General features: G+C 44.8%; 1 protein-coding gene across 4 annotated transcripts in view; it reads right to left on the reverse strand.

Moving 5' to 3' along the window:
• The window catches only part of TRIO (trio Rho guanine nucleotide exchange factor), a 412,227-nt gene that overhangs the window by 218,237 nt on the left and 178,858 nt on the right, over positions 1-15,132 (reverse strand). For all 4 annotated transcript variants that reach the window (XM_006117079.4, XM_075921462.1, XM_014570469.3 and 1 more), the window contains exon 11: positions 13,273-13,464. In XM_006117079.4, the coding sequence (XP_006117141.2) occupies positions 13,273-13,464 (192 nt within the window). The remainder of the gene's footprint in view (positions 1-13,272; positions 13,465-15,132) is intronic.

Genomic DNA, 15,132 nt, shown 5'->3' on the forward strand with positions numbered 1-15,132 from the left:
ATTCCCTCCCAGACCCTATACCCCCTTCTATACACCTCTCCCATGGGCCAAAATCCTCTCCTCCACCTATACTCCCTCCCTAAGCCTACACCTCAATTCACTGACCCAGGTCACAATCCCCTCCTTCACCCAAACTCCCTCTCAGACATCACATGGTCTCCTGCATCACAGTCCCTTAATCCATGCACCCTTCTGCAATCAACCTCCATCCTAAACCCCGTACCTCCTCCACAGAAAAGTGTGGCCCTTGACCACTTTCTGAACTCTTGAACCCTGCCCCCCCCCCACCACTAAAAATTACTGCCCACGCCTGCACCAGGGGCACAGACCTAAGGATTAAGTTCAAATTGCATTCAGCAACAATGAGAACTTTTTTTAAATTTTAATTCAATAGCTTTTTTCTAGAAATTAGGGAATTACTGCACAAGTAGGTAAGAGTACAATCTCAATACAAACCTCTTCATCTGTCCCACTTGGCTCTAAATCTTATCACCCTTGAAGCTCATACACAAAACTGAAATGCGCATCAGAATAATAGATTTAAAATACTGTCCATTATTACAAACTTGATTTCTAATAAATATCCTGCAGAAGAAACACAATGCTCAGTCCAGTGTAGCAAGAATGATATTTTGGCTTAGCGCATTTTTCTCTTGCATTTGTTTTGCAATGTCATCCCTGCATTCCACACACTGATTTGAGAACAAACCACATGCCATTAAATTGGGAAGCATTTTAATACTCAAAGTAGGATCACAGAACAAAAACATACAACCACAAAGGAATCACTTCTCTTATACTTTCAGATTGTAACTTGCACAGAAGATTGCCTTAATCTTGTACCTGTAGTTCAAATTGTCTTGCAAATTAAGAGCTAGCCTGGATATATTAAATACTCATTTCCACTTCTTCTGTTTGCATAGGTTTAAAAGTTGACCATGTTATGGTTTGGTCTATACTCGTGAGTTACCTCAGCATATTGATACCAAGCAAGGGTGTGAAACCCCCCCACTTCCGGCTCACATGGCTATGCCAATGAAACTCTGGGGGAAACACAGTTTTTCTGATAGACGAGGGTTCCTATTGACACATATAGGGCATGTCTACACTGGCAAGTTTTGTCGCCACCCCCCTTTTTTAGCACCACAACTCCAATAGAGCTCACACTGCAATGCGACAAAAGTTATGAAAAACGACCAGTTTCAGCAACAAAAACTTGCACCTCCACGAGGGTCTTGTTTCTTTCCCCCTCCCTTTACTGTCGACAGTCATGCACTGCATGCCACGGGAGGCTTTTTTTGCTTTTACTTAACTCCAGGATGTTTCCTGCAATGCCCAAGTAGCCACTCTGGGCAGCATTTTGAACTCTGTTGCCCTGCAGCCAGATAAACAGGAAGCCACCCCGATCTCTTGTAAACCCCAGGAAATGTAAAATTCCATTTCCTGCTGCATGGCTCAGTGTGGAATGCTGTCATGGCATCTTCTGAGCTGATCATGTGGCCACTAGTGAGGTCACATCTGGAGCAGTGCATCCAATTCTGGGTCCCCCATTACAGAAAGGATGTGGATACATTAGAGCAGAGGTTGACAACCTATGGCTCTCGTGAGCTATATATGGCTCACTTAGGAGCCAAATACGACTCGCAGCTCGAGCTCAGACCACTTTGTACCCCGAGAGATTAGAGCTAGCGCTGGCTTCCTGTGTGAAAAGTAGGGGGTTGGGAAAGCCCCAAGCCTCACTGTGTAATCGGGGAAGAAGCCAAAGCCACAAACAGCTCCGCTCCCCCTCCCTGACCTGGAGGAACAGATGTGCTGCTTGAAGGGTTTTCCCAGCTTGAAGGGTTTTCCGCATGGAGCAGTGCGGAGCCATGCCTGGGACAGGAAGCCTTAGAGCAGTGCAGAGCAGTCTGCCATCTTGCCTGCAAAGCATCTGCTTGCTGCCATAGTCATGCGCCCCCTATGCCGCACGCTGCTCCGCCCTCACATAGCGCTGTCCACGTGCACCCACCAGAGAGCACCATGGGGCTGCTGGAATCCTGTCATCAGCCTGAGCACTTTCTTCCTGGTGCCAGTGGGCTGGTTCCTGGCTCGCCTGGAGAGCTACAAGAAGCGCAACCGTGCGGGTCAGTGTCCATTCGCACCCAGATCCGCCGGCCAGACTCCCTGCACTCTCAACAAGGTGCAGCCTCCATTCCACACTTGGCCCTTGGGCTGCTAACTTATTCAATGACCTGTGTGGCGCTGTGGCTGTGTGTCATCTGGGAGTGACTTCCATCTGTTACAACGAATAAATCCTGTTACAGACACTGGAAGAGTTCATCTGGCCTGAGGCCTTCATCCTCAGTCCTATCTGCTCCCCCTCATGGGAGTGAGGTGTCTCAGTTCGGGGGCCACATCAGTACGATTTTTCTGTGGGTTAGGGGCCCCTGACCCAAAAAAGTTTCCCTACCCTAGCCATCAATAAAGCAGTGTCATAACACTCCTGTCCCTCCCGCCCCTAAGCCCTAGCCTTGAACCCATCGTACACTCCAACCCAAACTCCAGCACCCCCACAACCCTCACCCCTGCCATAAGCTTGACAGAAGACAGCCTGAATGTGTGCATGAAGCTGGATTTGACCAGTTATGATGTAAACTTCTAAGAAATATGCTGCTACATCTTTTTGCACAAGTCCCATTAAATAAAGTCTGAGAGTACAATGTTTCATTTATGCTATTGTTAATCATTATGTCAATTATCAATAATATTAAGATCTATATTTTCAGTCATGCAAATGGGCATTCTTATATGGCTCTTTGTTGACCACTTTGGTCTGAATTTTGATGTAGTTTGGCCCTCTGGTTGGAAAAGGTTGCTGCCCCCTGCATTAGAGAAAGTCCAGCAGAGGGCAACAAAAATAATTAGGGCAGGGGGTCTCCAACCTTTTTAAGCACAGGATCACTTTTTTAACTGAAGTGCAATCCAGGATCTACCTCAAACCTAATCACCCTTTCCTCCACCTTCTTCCCACCCCTTCTCCAAGGCCCTGCACCTGCTCCCTCCCTCCCTCATCCTCATTCATTTTTATCAGGCTAAGGGTGGGGTGCGAGGGAGGAAGATGCAGGCTCTGATCTTGCCAAAAGATTTGGGCTAAAGGATTTGGAGTGTGGGAGGGGCTCTGAGCTGAGCCTGGAGCAAGGAGTTGGGGTGCAGGAGGGGTTCAGGGCCAGGGTTTGGAATGCAGGCTCCAATTGGACATTGCTTACCACAGGTGGCTTCTGGATGGTGGTCAATGGTGCTAAGGCAGGCTTACCTATATCCTGGCCCTGCACCACTCCCAAAAGCAGCCAGCAAAGTCTCTTCATCCCTGTCCCTCCTCGAAACTGGGGGGAGAAAGGCACCCAGATATCAGCACCTCCTCCCTCTTCTTCTCTTGCCTTGCACAGCAAGCAGGAGGCTCCTCAGGAGGTGGGAGGCAGCTCCAAGGCAAAGGGCAAGAGCAGCACACAGTGCTGAGAAGGGGAGATGAAGTGCCAGCACTTGACAGGTTTCTGGCCAACCAGTCAGCATCACCTGTCAAAGGCTCCAATATCTGCCAGTAGATCACAATCAACTGGTTGGTAACCACTGCATTAGGGAGCTGGAGTACATGACTTACGAGCTGAGGCCGAGAGATTTGGGCTGGGTTAGTCTACAGAAGAGAAGAGTGAGGGGGAGATTTGATAGCAGCGTTCAACTAGTTTGGAAAGGAGAAGACTGAGAGGGGACATGATAACGGTTTTCAGGCATCTAAAAGGGTGTCACAAAGAGGAAGGAGAAAAATTGTCCTCCTTGGCCTCTGAGGATAGGACAAGGAGCAAATTGCAGCAAGGGAGGTTTAGGCTGGACATTAGGAAAAACTTCCTAAATATCAGGGTGATTAAACACTGGAATAAATTGCCTAGGAAGGTTGTGGAATCTTCATCTCTGGATCTTCAAATCTGGTATTTAAGAGAGTCTAGGCAGACATCTATCAGGGATGGTCCAGATGGTGCTGGGTCCTGCCATGAGGGCAGGGGACTGGACTTGACCTCTCAAGGTCCCTTCCGGTTCTTGTGTTCTATGATTCTACCGGAAATGGGGTGGGGTTCCAAAGAGGATGGAGAGAGGTTATTCTCAGTGGTGACAGATGACAGGAGGAGCAATGGTCCCAAGTTGCAGTTAGAAAAGTCTAGGTTGGATATTCAGAAACACTATTTCACTAGGAGGGTGGTGAAGCACTGGAATGGGTTACCTAGGGAGGTGGTGGAATCTCCATCCCTCAAGATTTTTAAGTCTCAGCTTGACAAAGTCCTGTCTGGGATGATTTAGTTGGGGTTGGTCCTGCTTTTAGCAGGGGATTGGACCTGAGGTCTCTTCCAACCCTATGATTCTATGAGCCCCATAACAGGGAGGAACTTATGAGAGATTGTTCCATAGCACAATGGAAACACAGGGAAGAGAGAAGTGATGGCTGAGTGAAAGGAAAGACGCCGCTGAGCATGTGATCAGGGTTATCCAGGAGCAAAAAGAGACGCTCAAACCCCTAATAATCAAAATGCAGAGTGAGCAGAAATGGCCTTGACAGCCCCTACAATAGATACAGAATTCTTTGTCTAGCAACCCACCCACCACACCCACACATTCCTTTTCATTGTCTAGAAATGCTCATTTTCAGGACACGCCAAGCGGCAGCGAGCCCTGCTTGCCAGCCGCACGCTACTGCACACTGTGCATGCGCAGACTGCGCTGCGTGGCTGCACCAGGCTAAAATCTACTCGCCATGGGCGAGTAAATTATGTTAATTGTCGAGCCCTGCTCATTTTCCACCACACTCCACACCCTATCACAGCTGTGACTATGACAACTGGACCTATACACAGTTGTGGCCATACCCTAACGTGAAATCTCTATTTCCAGCAAACATTGATCCTTAGGTGTGTGACCATGATTGGCAATGATCCATGAAGGCAAACTTTTTTAATGGTACAATGGCTTTATTTTCTGTTTCACAACCCATAGCAATCATTCAGGGCCCAGGTACAGGCCGTTGTATCCCTTCCTTTTATGGGAATGTGCATGTTACTTGGGATGGGGAATGGGATGTAGCAGGGAAGTAACCCCAAGAGAGAGACATTTCAAAACCCCTATTTGTCAAAGTGATTCCTCAGAGCCTCCGATGTTATTGGCAGCCCTATGGACTACTGTGTACCCAAACACTGTGCCTCAAGGCTACACCCATAAGCAAACGTTTCACCCTTATTTTCGCACCCTTATTATGCAAACAACAGCACACAGCTATAACTATGGGGATATAATCCTCCATAAGATCTACCCTGCCAGAGACATATTCATCTCCCTTTCAGTCTACCAAAGGCACATTCCATAGAGATACCGTGTGGCATCTGCTCAGCCTATTGTTGAACTGCTCCTTTGCTGATGTCCAGGTGCTCCATGTATGGTTTCATGAAGCAGGGCTGTAAGGGGAAAGTTGAGTCACCCATTACTATGTGCATTTCCACTGCAATCTTATGGTCTGGAAAGAAAGTTCCAGCCTGCAGCTTCCTGTACAAGCCAATGTTCCTAAAGTTGCCTGCATCGTATACTTTCCTAATCTGCCCACACCTGTGTCCATGAAACATCCTCAGTGATCCACAAGCACTTGATGCCCCATCCTGAAGTATCATGTCCTGTTGATGTTCTCGGTGACAAAGTGGAGTGGTGCTACAATTGGAACAAGTGTGCCATCAATGGCCTCACCAGTTAGGAAAGCCCATTTCAGCAAAGCCAGCCACTACGTTATTCACATTTTCCAAAGCCACAGTCCTACGCAGCAGAGTGTAATTTATTGCCCTGCGCACTTGCAGAAGTGCAGCCCCCATGGTAGACTTCCCCAGTCCAAGCTCATTTGCAACAGACCAGTAGCAATTGGGAGTTGCCAGCTTCCACACATTTTTCTATTGAGAGGGCAGTTGTAATTTGGATGTCCTTGTGTCACAGTTCAGTGGGTCAGCTCAGCACACAGCTCCAGGAAGGTAGCTTTACACGTCCTAAAGTTCTGTAGCCACTGGTCTTCCTCCCACGCTTGCATGACAATGCAATCTCACCACTGAGTGCTGGTTTCCCTAGCCCAAAAGCAACAATCTACCCTGCACAAGTGCCCTGTGACAGCCAAATGCAAGGTCAGGTGGCCGTTAACCCTTCCACTCAGTGACCTCTGCCTGCGACTCTTCCTCAATAGTAATTCTGCTGCAATGCGTGATGTCCTCATGACAAGGAACACACATATGAGAGAAGTGTGGAACCCATGATTTCTCACAGCACATGCTGGAGTGCACAGCAAAGACTAGCAGTTTTACAAATGACATGAGAGGGAGCCAGAAGTTTCTGGAGGGCTGAGAAAAAAAGCAGTGCCTGACAGGACTTTTTCACATTCCCAAGATGCATTGTGCTCCGTTATGTGTCTAGCAAAAGAAGGTATTACTAAAAGTGTACTGCTCAGTCTCAATGAGGGATCTAAAAATGTAGCCATGATCTGTCAAATGAGGGAACCGTTGTGAACATGCTTTGGTGACTTTTTTTGGCAACTTCTGAGTGTCAAAATTAATTTTGTTGCCAACAGTGCAGACATACTTCTAGCATTGTTCTTGCAGGTGGTGTTCCCACAATGACAAAATGCTCCTGTCAGTGTAATCTGCGCCTATACTCGGAGGCCAACTATGTTAACAACACAGGGTATGTCTACACTATGGAGACGATGAGATGACATATAACTTTAACACAACAGCTACAGAACTAAGTTGTTAGGCGAGGGAATAGGTAAAAAATAACCTTCCATACACATCAGTGTTATACTACAGAAGTTCAACAGCAAAACTATCCAGAAGAGAATGACAAGTTGCAAAGCAAAAAGTCAAACTGCATCGAGAGACAAAGAGGCAACATTCCAACACATCTGGGTTCATTTATTAGAATTCCTTAGTTGTGAATCAGAGGCAAGACTGACCTTTGTAAACCCCCTCTTCCCCACTTTATTCCTCTACATTCCACATCATTCACTGTTGCCCTTCACTGAGTCCACTAAATACTTTATAGCACTTCAGCATCAGTTTTTGGTGCAAACAAAGAGATACTGGAGAAATACATAGAACAATCATAACAATAGCATCGTATTTATGATACCTGGCCCAAGCTGCCATTTCTCTGCTGGATTCATAGAATCATAGAGCTGGAAGAGACCTCAGAAGGCCATCAAGTTCAGCCCTCTGCCCAAGGATGGACCAATCCCAACTAAATCAACCCAGCCAGGGCTTTGTCAAGCCAGGACTTAAACACCTCTAGGGATGGAGACTCCACTACTTCCCTAGGTAACCCATTCCAGTGCTTTACCACCATCCTGGTGAAATAGTTTTCCCTAATATCCAACCTGGACCTCTCCCACCACAACTTGAGACCATTGCTCCTTGTTCTGCCATCTCTCACTACTGAGAACAGCCTCTCTCCATCCTCTTTGGAACCTCCCTTCAGGAAGTTGAAGGCTGCTATCAAATCCCCCCTCACTCTTTGCTTCTGCAGACTAAACAGACCCAAGTCCCTCAGCCTCTCCTCATAAGCCATATGCTCCAGCCCCCTAATCATTTTGGTTGCCCTCCGCTGGACCCTCTCCAATGCGTCCACATCCTTTTTGTAGTGGGGGGCCCAGAACTGGACACAATACTCCAGATGTGGCCTCACCAAAGCCGAATAAAGGGGAATGATGACATCTCTGGATCTGCTGGCAATGCTCCTCTAAATGCAATCTAATATGCCATTAGCCTTCTTGGCTACAAGGGCACACTGTTGACTCATATCTAGCTTCTCTTCCACTGTAACCCCCAGGTCCTTTTCTACAGAACTACTACTTAACCAGTTGGTCCCCAGCTTGTAACTATGCTTGGGATTCTTCCGTCCCAAGTGCAGGACTCTACACTTGTCCTTGTTGAACCTCATCAGATTTCTTGTGGCCCAATCCTCCAATTTGTCTAAGTCATTCTGTACCCTATCTCTGCCCTTAAGCGTGTCTACCTCTCCCCCTAGCTTAGTGTCATCTGCAAACTTGCTGAGGGTGCAATCCATCCCCTCATCCAGGTCATTAATAAAAATGTTGAACAAAACTGGTCCCAGAACCGAACCTTGGGGCACTCCGCTAGAAACTGACCGCCATCCTGACATCGAGCCTTTGATCACTACCCGCTGGGACCGACCTTCCAGCCAGCTTTTTATCCATCTTACCGTCCATTTATCCAATCCACATTCCCTTAACTTGCTGGCAAGAACGTTGTGGGATACCGCCTCAAAAGCTTTGCTAAAGTCAAGGTATATCACATCCACTGACTTCCCCATATCCACAGAGCCAGTTACCTCATCATAGAAGCTAATCAGATTGGTTAGGCATGACTTGCCCTTCATGAATCCATGCTGACTATTCCTGATCACCTTCCCCTCTTCCAAGTGCTTAAAAATGGATTCCTTGAAGATCCCCTCCATGATTTTTCCAGGGACTAAGGTAAGACTGACCGGCCTATAGTTCCCTGGATCGTCCTTCTTCCCTTTCTTAAAGATGGGCACTAGATTTGCCTTTGTCCAATCATCTGGAATCTCTCTCGATCTCTACAACTTTTCAAAGATAATGGCCAAAAGCTCCTCAATGACATTCGCCAACTCTCTAAGTACCCTCAAATGTATTAAGACCGGACCCATGGATTTATGTACTTTTAGCTTTCTGAAATAGTTCCTAACCTGTTCTTTCCCGACCAAGGGTTGTCCACCTTCACCCCATATTGTGTCACTGAGCACATTAGTCTGGGAACTGACCTTGTGCATGAAGACAGAGGTAAAGAAAGCATTAAGCAGTTCAGCTTTCCTCATATCATATGTCACTAGGTTACTGCCCTCATCCAGTAGGGGCCCCCACGCCCTCTCTGATCACCTTCTTCTTGCTAACATGCCTATAGAAACCTTTCTTGTTATCCTTCACATCCCTTGTGAGTCGCAAATTCCAATTGTGCTTTCGCCTTCCTGATAACTCCCCTGCATTCTTGAGCCATACATTTATACTCCTCCCTAGTCCAAGTTTCCACTTTTTGTAAGCTCCCTTTTTGTGCTTAAGTTCACCAAGGATTATTGTTCTATTTTGAATTTTTCTTTATTTTTTAATTCCCATCTCTTCAGTTCAGCAGTGACAGCCGAGCTGAATAAAACCGTCTCAGCACATTCTTACTCGTACCAGCTCGCTAATCTTTAAGCCTTTGTGGTCTATGTCACTCTTCACCATTTCTGCCTAATCCACCCCCAGTCTTCATTTTTTTCTATGTCCTTGCACATCGGTACATATCAGTGAATATGGTATTCTTTCTGGATCCATTCTTGCCTGGTGTCCAAACCCTTGCAGTCATCTTTCCAGTCTTTTGTAACAGTACTCTTTCTTGCCCTACCTGTTTTATCATTATTTATTTTAGATTTCTTAGAGAAGTTTTTCAAATTCTTAGGAAAAAGACAGGTACCTGTTCCATAACTGGTGTCTTTCAAGAGATATTGTTCATGTCCATTACACTAGAGGTGTATTGTCATTACATGCACTGGTCTCGGAAGTTTTTCCCATAGCAACTTGGGGAGCTGCTCTGGCACCTCCATGGAGCAGCATAAGGAATGCCAACCACCCTCCCTCCCTCCCCCAGTCTCAGTTTCTTCTTGCTAGAAACTCCGACAGTGGAGTGGACATGACCAATACAACTCAGAGAACACAAGTTACAGAATAGGTAACTGTCCTCTTTGAATGTCTGCTTATGTCCATCCCCATTAGGTAACTCCAAGCAGTACATCTGGAGGCAGGCTCACAGCTGTTATGACTGTAACACAGAACTGCTGAATCCAGCATTGTCTCTGGCCTGCTGAGTAATGGTGTAATAAGATGTGAACTTGTGAACAGAGGACCACGCTGCAGCTGTACAGATGTCCTAAACTGTGATGTGTGCCAAGAAGGATGCAGAAGATACCAGCACCTTCATCAAATGGGGCCTGATGATTAACAATGGCAGGATCTTTTCACAGTTCATAGCAGGTCTTTATGCAAGAGATGATCCCATTGGAAAACTTCTACAAAGAAACAAGAAGGCCCTTCATCCTATCCTGAAGAACGGGGTCAATTTAGTGAAAGGCTTGGTACATTCCAAATAAAAAGCGAAGGCCCTCCGGACGTCCAAAGCATGCAAACGCCTCTCTTCTGCTGTCTTGTGCAGCTTGGAAGAGAACACAGGCAGGAATATATCCTGGTTCACATGGAAGGAAAACACCACCTTTGGCGGGAAGGCCAGGTGGGGCCATAGCTGGACCTTCTCCTTATAAAACCACTGTATATGGTGGTTCCTTGGTCTCAAAGGCTTATCTTGCTGATGTTACCCGCCACTAGCAAAGTGGCCTTCCAGGACTAGTAGGAATGGGAGCAGAAATCCAGCAGCTCAAAGGGCAGGCTGGAGAGCCAAGAGAGGAGCAGAGCCATGAATAAAGGTCCCAATGGGACACACAGGGCCATAACTTTCAAGGCCTCTCAAGAATCTGATTGTCATGTCGTGAGAAAACACTGTCTGACCCTGAATCAGCTAGTGATACACGGTGATGGCCATCAGGTGACTGATGGAAGAATGCACCAGATCTTTCTTCCAGCAACAAAAAGTCCAAGACAGATTGCACCAAAGAGAATGAGGGAGAGATGCTGGGTGCCAATGCCCACTGGGAAAACTTCATCCACTTACCCAGTTATGCACTCACCTTATAGTAAGTTCCATCTAGGTTGAATTTCCATTGTTTATTAATGAGCTCATGTGAGACTGTAGCTAGTATCTAGGTATACCAGCTACTGCTTTCCCCTTATCCACAAGATTACCCTATCAAAGAAAGCTATCAAACCGACCTGATAATATTTGCCCTTGACAAATCCATGCTGTACTATTATTTATCACTTTATTATTTTCTAGTGTTTGTTCCATTATCTTTCCTGATACAGAAGTTAAGATGACTGGTCTGTAATTCTCTGGGTTGTCCTTATTTTCCTTTTTATAGATGGTTACTATACTTGCTCTATTGCAGTCTTCAGGACTCTTCGAAGATAAGCGCCACTGGCTCAGATATGTCCTCAGTCAGCTCCTTGAACATTTTAGGACACATTTTCTGAGACCCTGATGAGTTTAAGACATCTAACTTGTCTACGTAATTTTTAACTTAGTCTTTCCTTATTATAACTTCTGAACCTGCCCCATTTTCACTAGTATTCACTACGTTAAGTGTCCAATCACCACCAGCCTTCTTGGTGAAAATCAAAACAAAGACGTCACTGAGCATCTTCGCCATTTTCACATTTTTTGTTGTTGTTTGTTTCTCTTGAGAAACAGGCCTACTCTGTACTTGCTCGTTCTCTTCCTTCTAATGTATTTATAGAATGTTTTCTTGTTACCCTTTACCTCTCCAGCAAGCATCCCCATCACGGCGAACCACCAACTGCTGGAGAATGTCAACAGCTTCCCCTGTCTCAATAGCCCTCTGTCCAGCTATGCTGACATTGATGATGAAATCTGCCACTGAATCTCCAGTGTCAGTGCAACTTATGGATGTTTACAGAGGCAAATCTTTGATGACTGTGACATCAAGATGCAGACCAAGATCGACGTCTCCAATGCTGTAGTCATCCCAATGTTGCTACATGGAGCTGAAGTCTGGACTCCCTATAGATATCATATTAAAGATCTGGAGAAATTCCACCAAAAGTACCTGAGGAGAATATTGGGCATCACATGGCAGAACAGACTGACCAATGTTAGTGTTCTTGCAAAGGCTGATTCCTGAAGCATTGAGGCAATAATCGCCCCACAGATAGCTACCATGGTTTGGTCACGTGGTCAGGATGCCTGACACACATTTGCCTCAACAGAATTTCTATGTACAGCTGAGGACCAGGGCATAAAGAAGATCAGAGAGCCTGACGTAAGGAGTGGGCCCAAGCCCGCATCAGCACCGCTGAAGATAGAGACCTCATGTGCTGCCACTGCCAGAGAGTGTTCCTTGCCAGAACTGGCCTAATTTCCCATCTTTGAACTCATCAGTTATAGACGTCTAAGGGGAAATCTTACTTGATTTGAGGGATCCCAGAAAGACCCTTTAAAGGAGTAAGTGTAATAGGTGAGAGTTAATTTTAAAGATTGTCTTTCTCTTGCATTAACCCAAGGAGTGTAGGTCTGTAAAGGGGAAAGGAGTGAGCATGAGCAAGTATGAATGCAGAAACTACTGGCTGACCACCACATTTATGTCTCCAGTTTTAAAACAATACAATAATGAACATTTTCACATACTGTTTGCCTTTCCTGCTTAATAAAATATAAGGAACTATGATCACATACAGAAATCCTATGAAACCCTTTGCAGAATGCAGTAAATTTTGGATAATGTCCTTTCCTTCTCTACCAGGCATGACTGTTCTTCCTATATTGGTACTTGGCTGTGAGATTTTTGAACAAGTTTTAAACAGCCCCATGTGATATAATGTAACAGAATAATTAATGGCCTTCCATTAGCATGGTGAGTGATAGTGGGAATAAGGAAAGAACATAAACATCAGTAATCTATTTAAGAATTAACTTCAGGAGCCCAATGCAAAATGGTTTATCCCTTGTTCCATTTAATTAATGCCTATCAATCTGAAGTGCATTCTCTCTCCTTGATCTATTTTTGACCTGAAAGAAAATTCCACAAAGACTCCCATCTATTTGAGTGCAGCAATGAATTTTAAGTTTCTAGTGGGGAAGGCTCTAATATGGGGGATGAGGGGCCTGGTTCTATTCCCAGCTCTGCCAATGTGTCATCTTGGCCAAGTCACTGGCTGCCCCCGCACCTCCAATGGTTTGTCTTGTAAATAAAGATTTTAAGCTCTTTCCAGGGCAGCGACTATCTCTTTCTATGTCTACATATGAGCCATTAACTGCTACCATAATACAAATAATAATAATAATAATCATGCCCCATTCATGGATCAGCAGTTGGCAGGGACTATCAAGGTACAGAAATAGCTAACTCTGTGGTGACAGCAGAACAGGAGAGATAATGCAGTTCTGAAATAAATGTTCACTGTACAATGGGCGTTCATTGAGTCTCATCAGCGAGAGTTGTATGTTACACCAATAAAAATATGACTTGTCTTGCATCCTTTTCAAGTTTGCCAGATACTTCCATGGATTAGTGTCAACTCACCTCTTTAACGTGAGTATGAAAGGACACAGACATGTCCAGCAGGATCTTGCGTTGCTCCACACGCCTAACAAAATCCTGGATTCTGTCTTCCAACTGATGTGCAGCTTGATAAATCTCTTCTGGGTCACACTCCCCCGTCTGAGCCAGCTGCTCGGCTGCTTCTAGTAACTTATCTGCATTGGTATATGTGTTCTGCAGAAAAATAAAATTGTTTTACAGGCATGAATGAACAGAAGGCAATGAGGCTTGTAAACATGTAAAGACGCAATATATTGCCCAACAGGAAATAAACTGGAAAAAATGAAACAGTAAAGCATTAGGTCACTGTCATCTCATGTCAATAACCTTCTCCTACTTAAAGTAGATCAGTAACAGTCTAATCCTGTCTTTGTCTTTGATAACACAGCAGAAAGAAGAACATCTGCAGACAAACTGTCACCTCACATACATCAGGCAATAAAACTTTCATGATTTTATGCATACAATCAACTATCAGAATAAAGGAAGCATCTATAAATGTCTGCTATGTGTTCCTTCGGTTTCATAGAAAACAGAGGGACCTCTAGCTACAGGCTGAACCTCTCATCTGACACTTTCTGATCAGGTCCAGCAGTTTCTAGTTAGCTGGATGTCAATTTATGGGTGTGGCTAAGTTTCCCACTGCCCCATAAAGTTTGTTTACAGCCACCAGTCCTGGCCCTCAGTGTTCTGTGCTGTTATTTAGCTCTAATTTACAACTAAATATCACCTAAGAGTCCAGGAAGCAGTGGAAATGTTGGTAATGCACCTACACAATATCCACCTCCTGTAGTTTGGCAAATTCTCTGGTTCAGCATTGGCCAGGTCCCAAAAGTGCCAGACAAGAGAGGTTCAACCCATATTGTTCTTTTCGGGGGCAGAGGACAGAAATTCTTAGAGTTCTAAGTCTTTCAAGTCATGTTTTAACAATCATCATTGTTTAACATGACTGCTTTTTTGTCGCTGAAATGTGTGTTTTCCTCTTGTTAGGAAGATTGAAACAATATGCAATTCAATCAGATAAAACACGGTGAATTTTCACCATGTGTTGTTTATTTCCTCATTGTTTTGGGGGTTTTCTAACCATAAAATGAGAACACATCACAAGTGAAGCAAAATTTCTATTAACATTTAAAATCCCCTTGTCCAAGATGCAGGTTTTGGTCCATTTGTTCCAGTGCTAGTGCCAAACATCTACTGTCAGAGTCAATGTCAGTTTTAAGGCCTCATGTGTTGTCTATGAACATTGCTAAACACTATTTGATAAACCAGTAACAAATACTCCTCAGGTCAAAAAGCTTTTTTCAAGCACTGATCCAAGACCAATGATGAGAAAAAGGTTTTAATTCATATTTTTAGATAGGCTATTTAGAAAAAAAAAATCATTCAACTGACAGCAATGAGGTGCAAAGAGCCAATAGACAAAAGAAAAAAATCTTCAGAGGTTTCCTTGCAAAAGCTGATAAATCTAGCAATTGAGAGGCACTGAGAGGGAGCACAGGGAGAGCATGATGGAAGAGAAGTGGAAAGTTTCAAGGGATAATTCTGGACACAAGTTGTTAGTAGGTTTGCTGTTTGTCGTACAAGCCTAAGTAAGGGAAATTTTGGAAGCGGCATAAGGAATCATTTTCCAGGTGTGGCGTGCTGACTGACTGTGCTTTTGGAAAAGGGAGAGGAGTCAGTGCACAAAACTGAAAAAACAATAAAATCCAAAACCCGAAGAACCAACAGACCCAGATATCTGACATGAAAAACATTTCTTCTCCGTTATCACTATAAAGGGGACATTTTTAAAGTAAGTGCCTTTCCTTACTTACTGAAATTGAAATTTAGAAATCTCGC

Source organism: Pelodiscus sinensis, chromosome 2 (assembly GCF_049634645.1).
Source record: "Pelodiscus sinensis isolate JC-2024 chromosome 2, ASM4963464v1, whole genome shotgun sequence".
NCBI classification, from domain to species: domain Eukaryota; kingdom Metazoa; phylum Chordata; order Testudines; family Trionychidae; genus Pelodiscus; species Pelodiscus sinensis.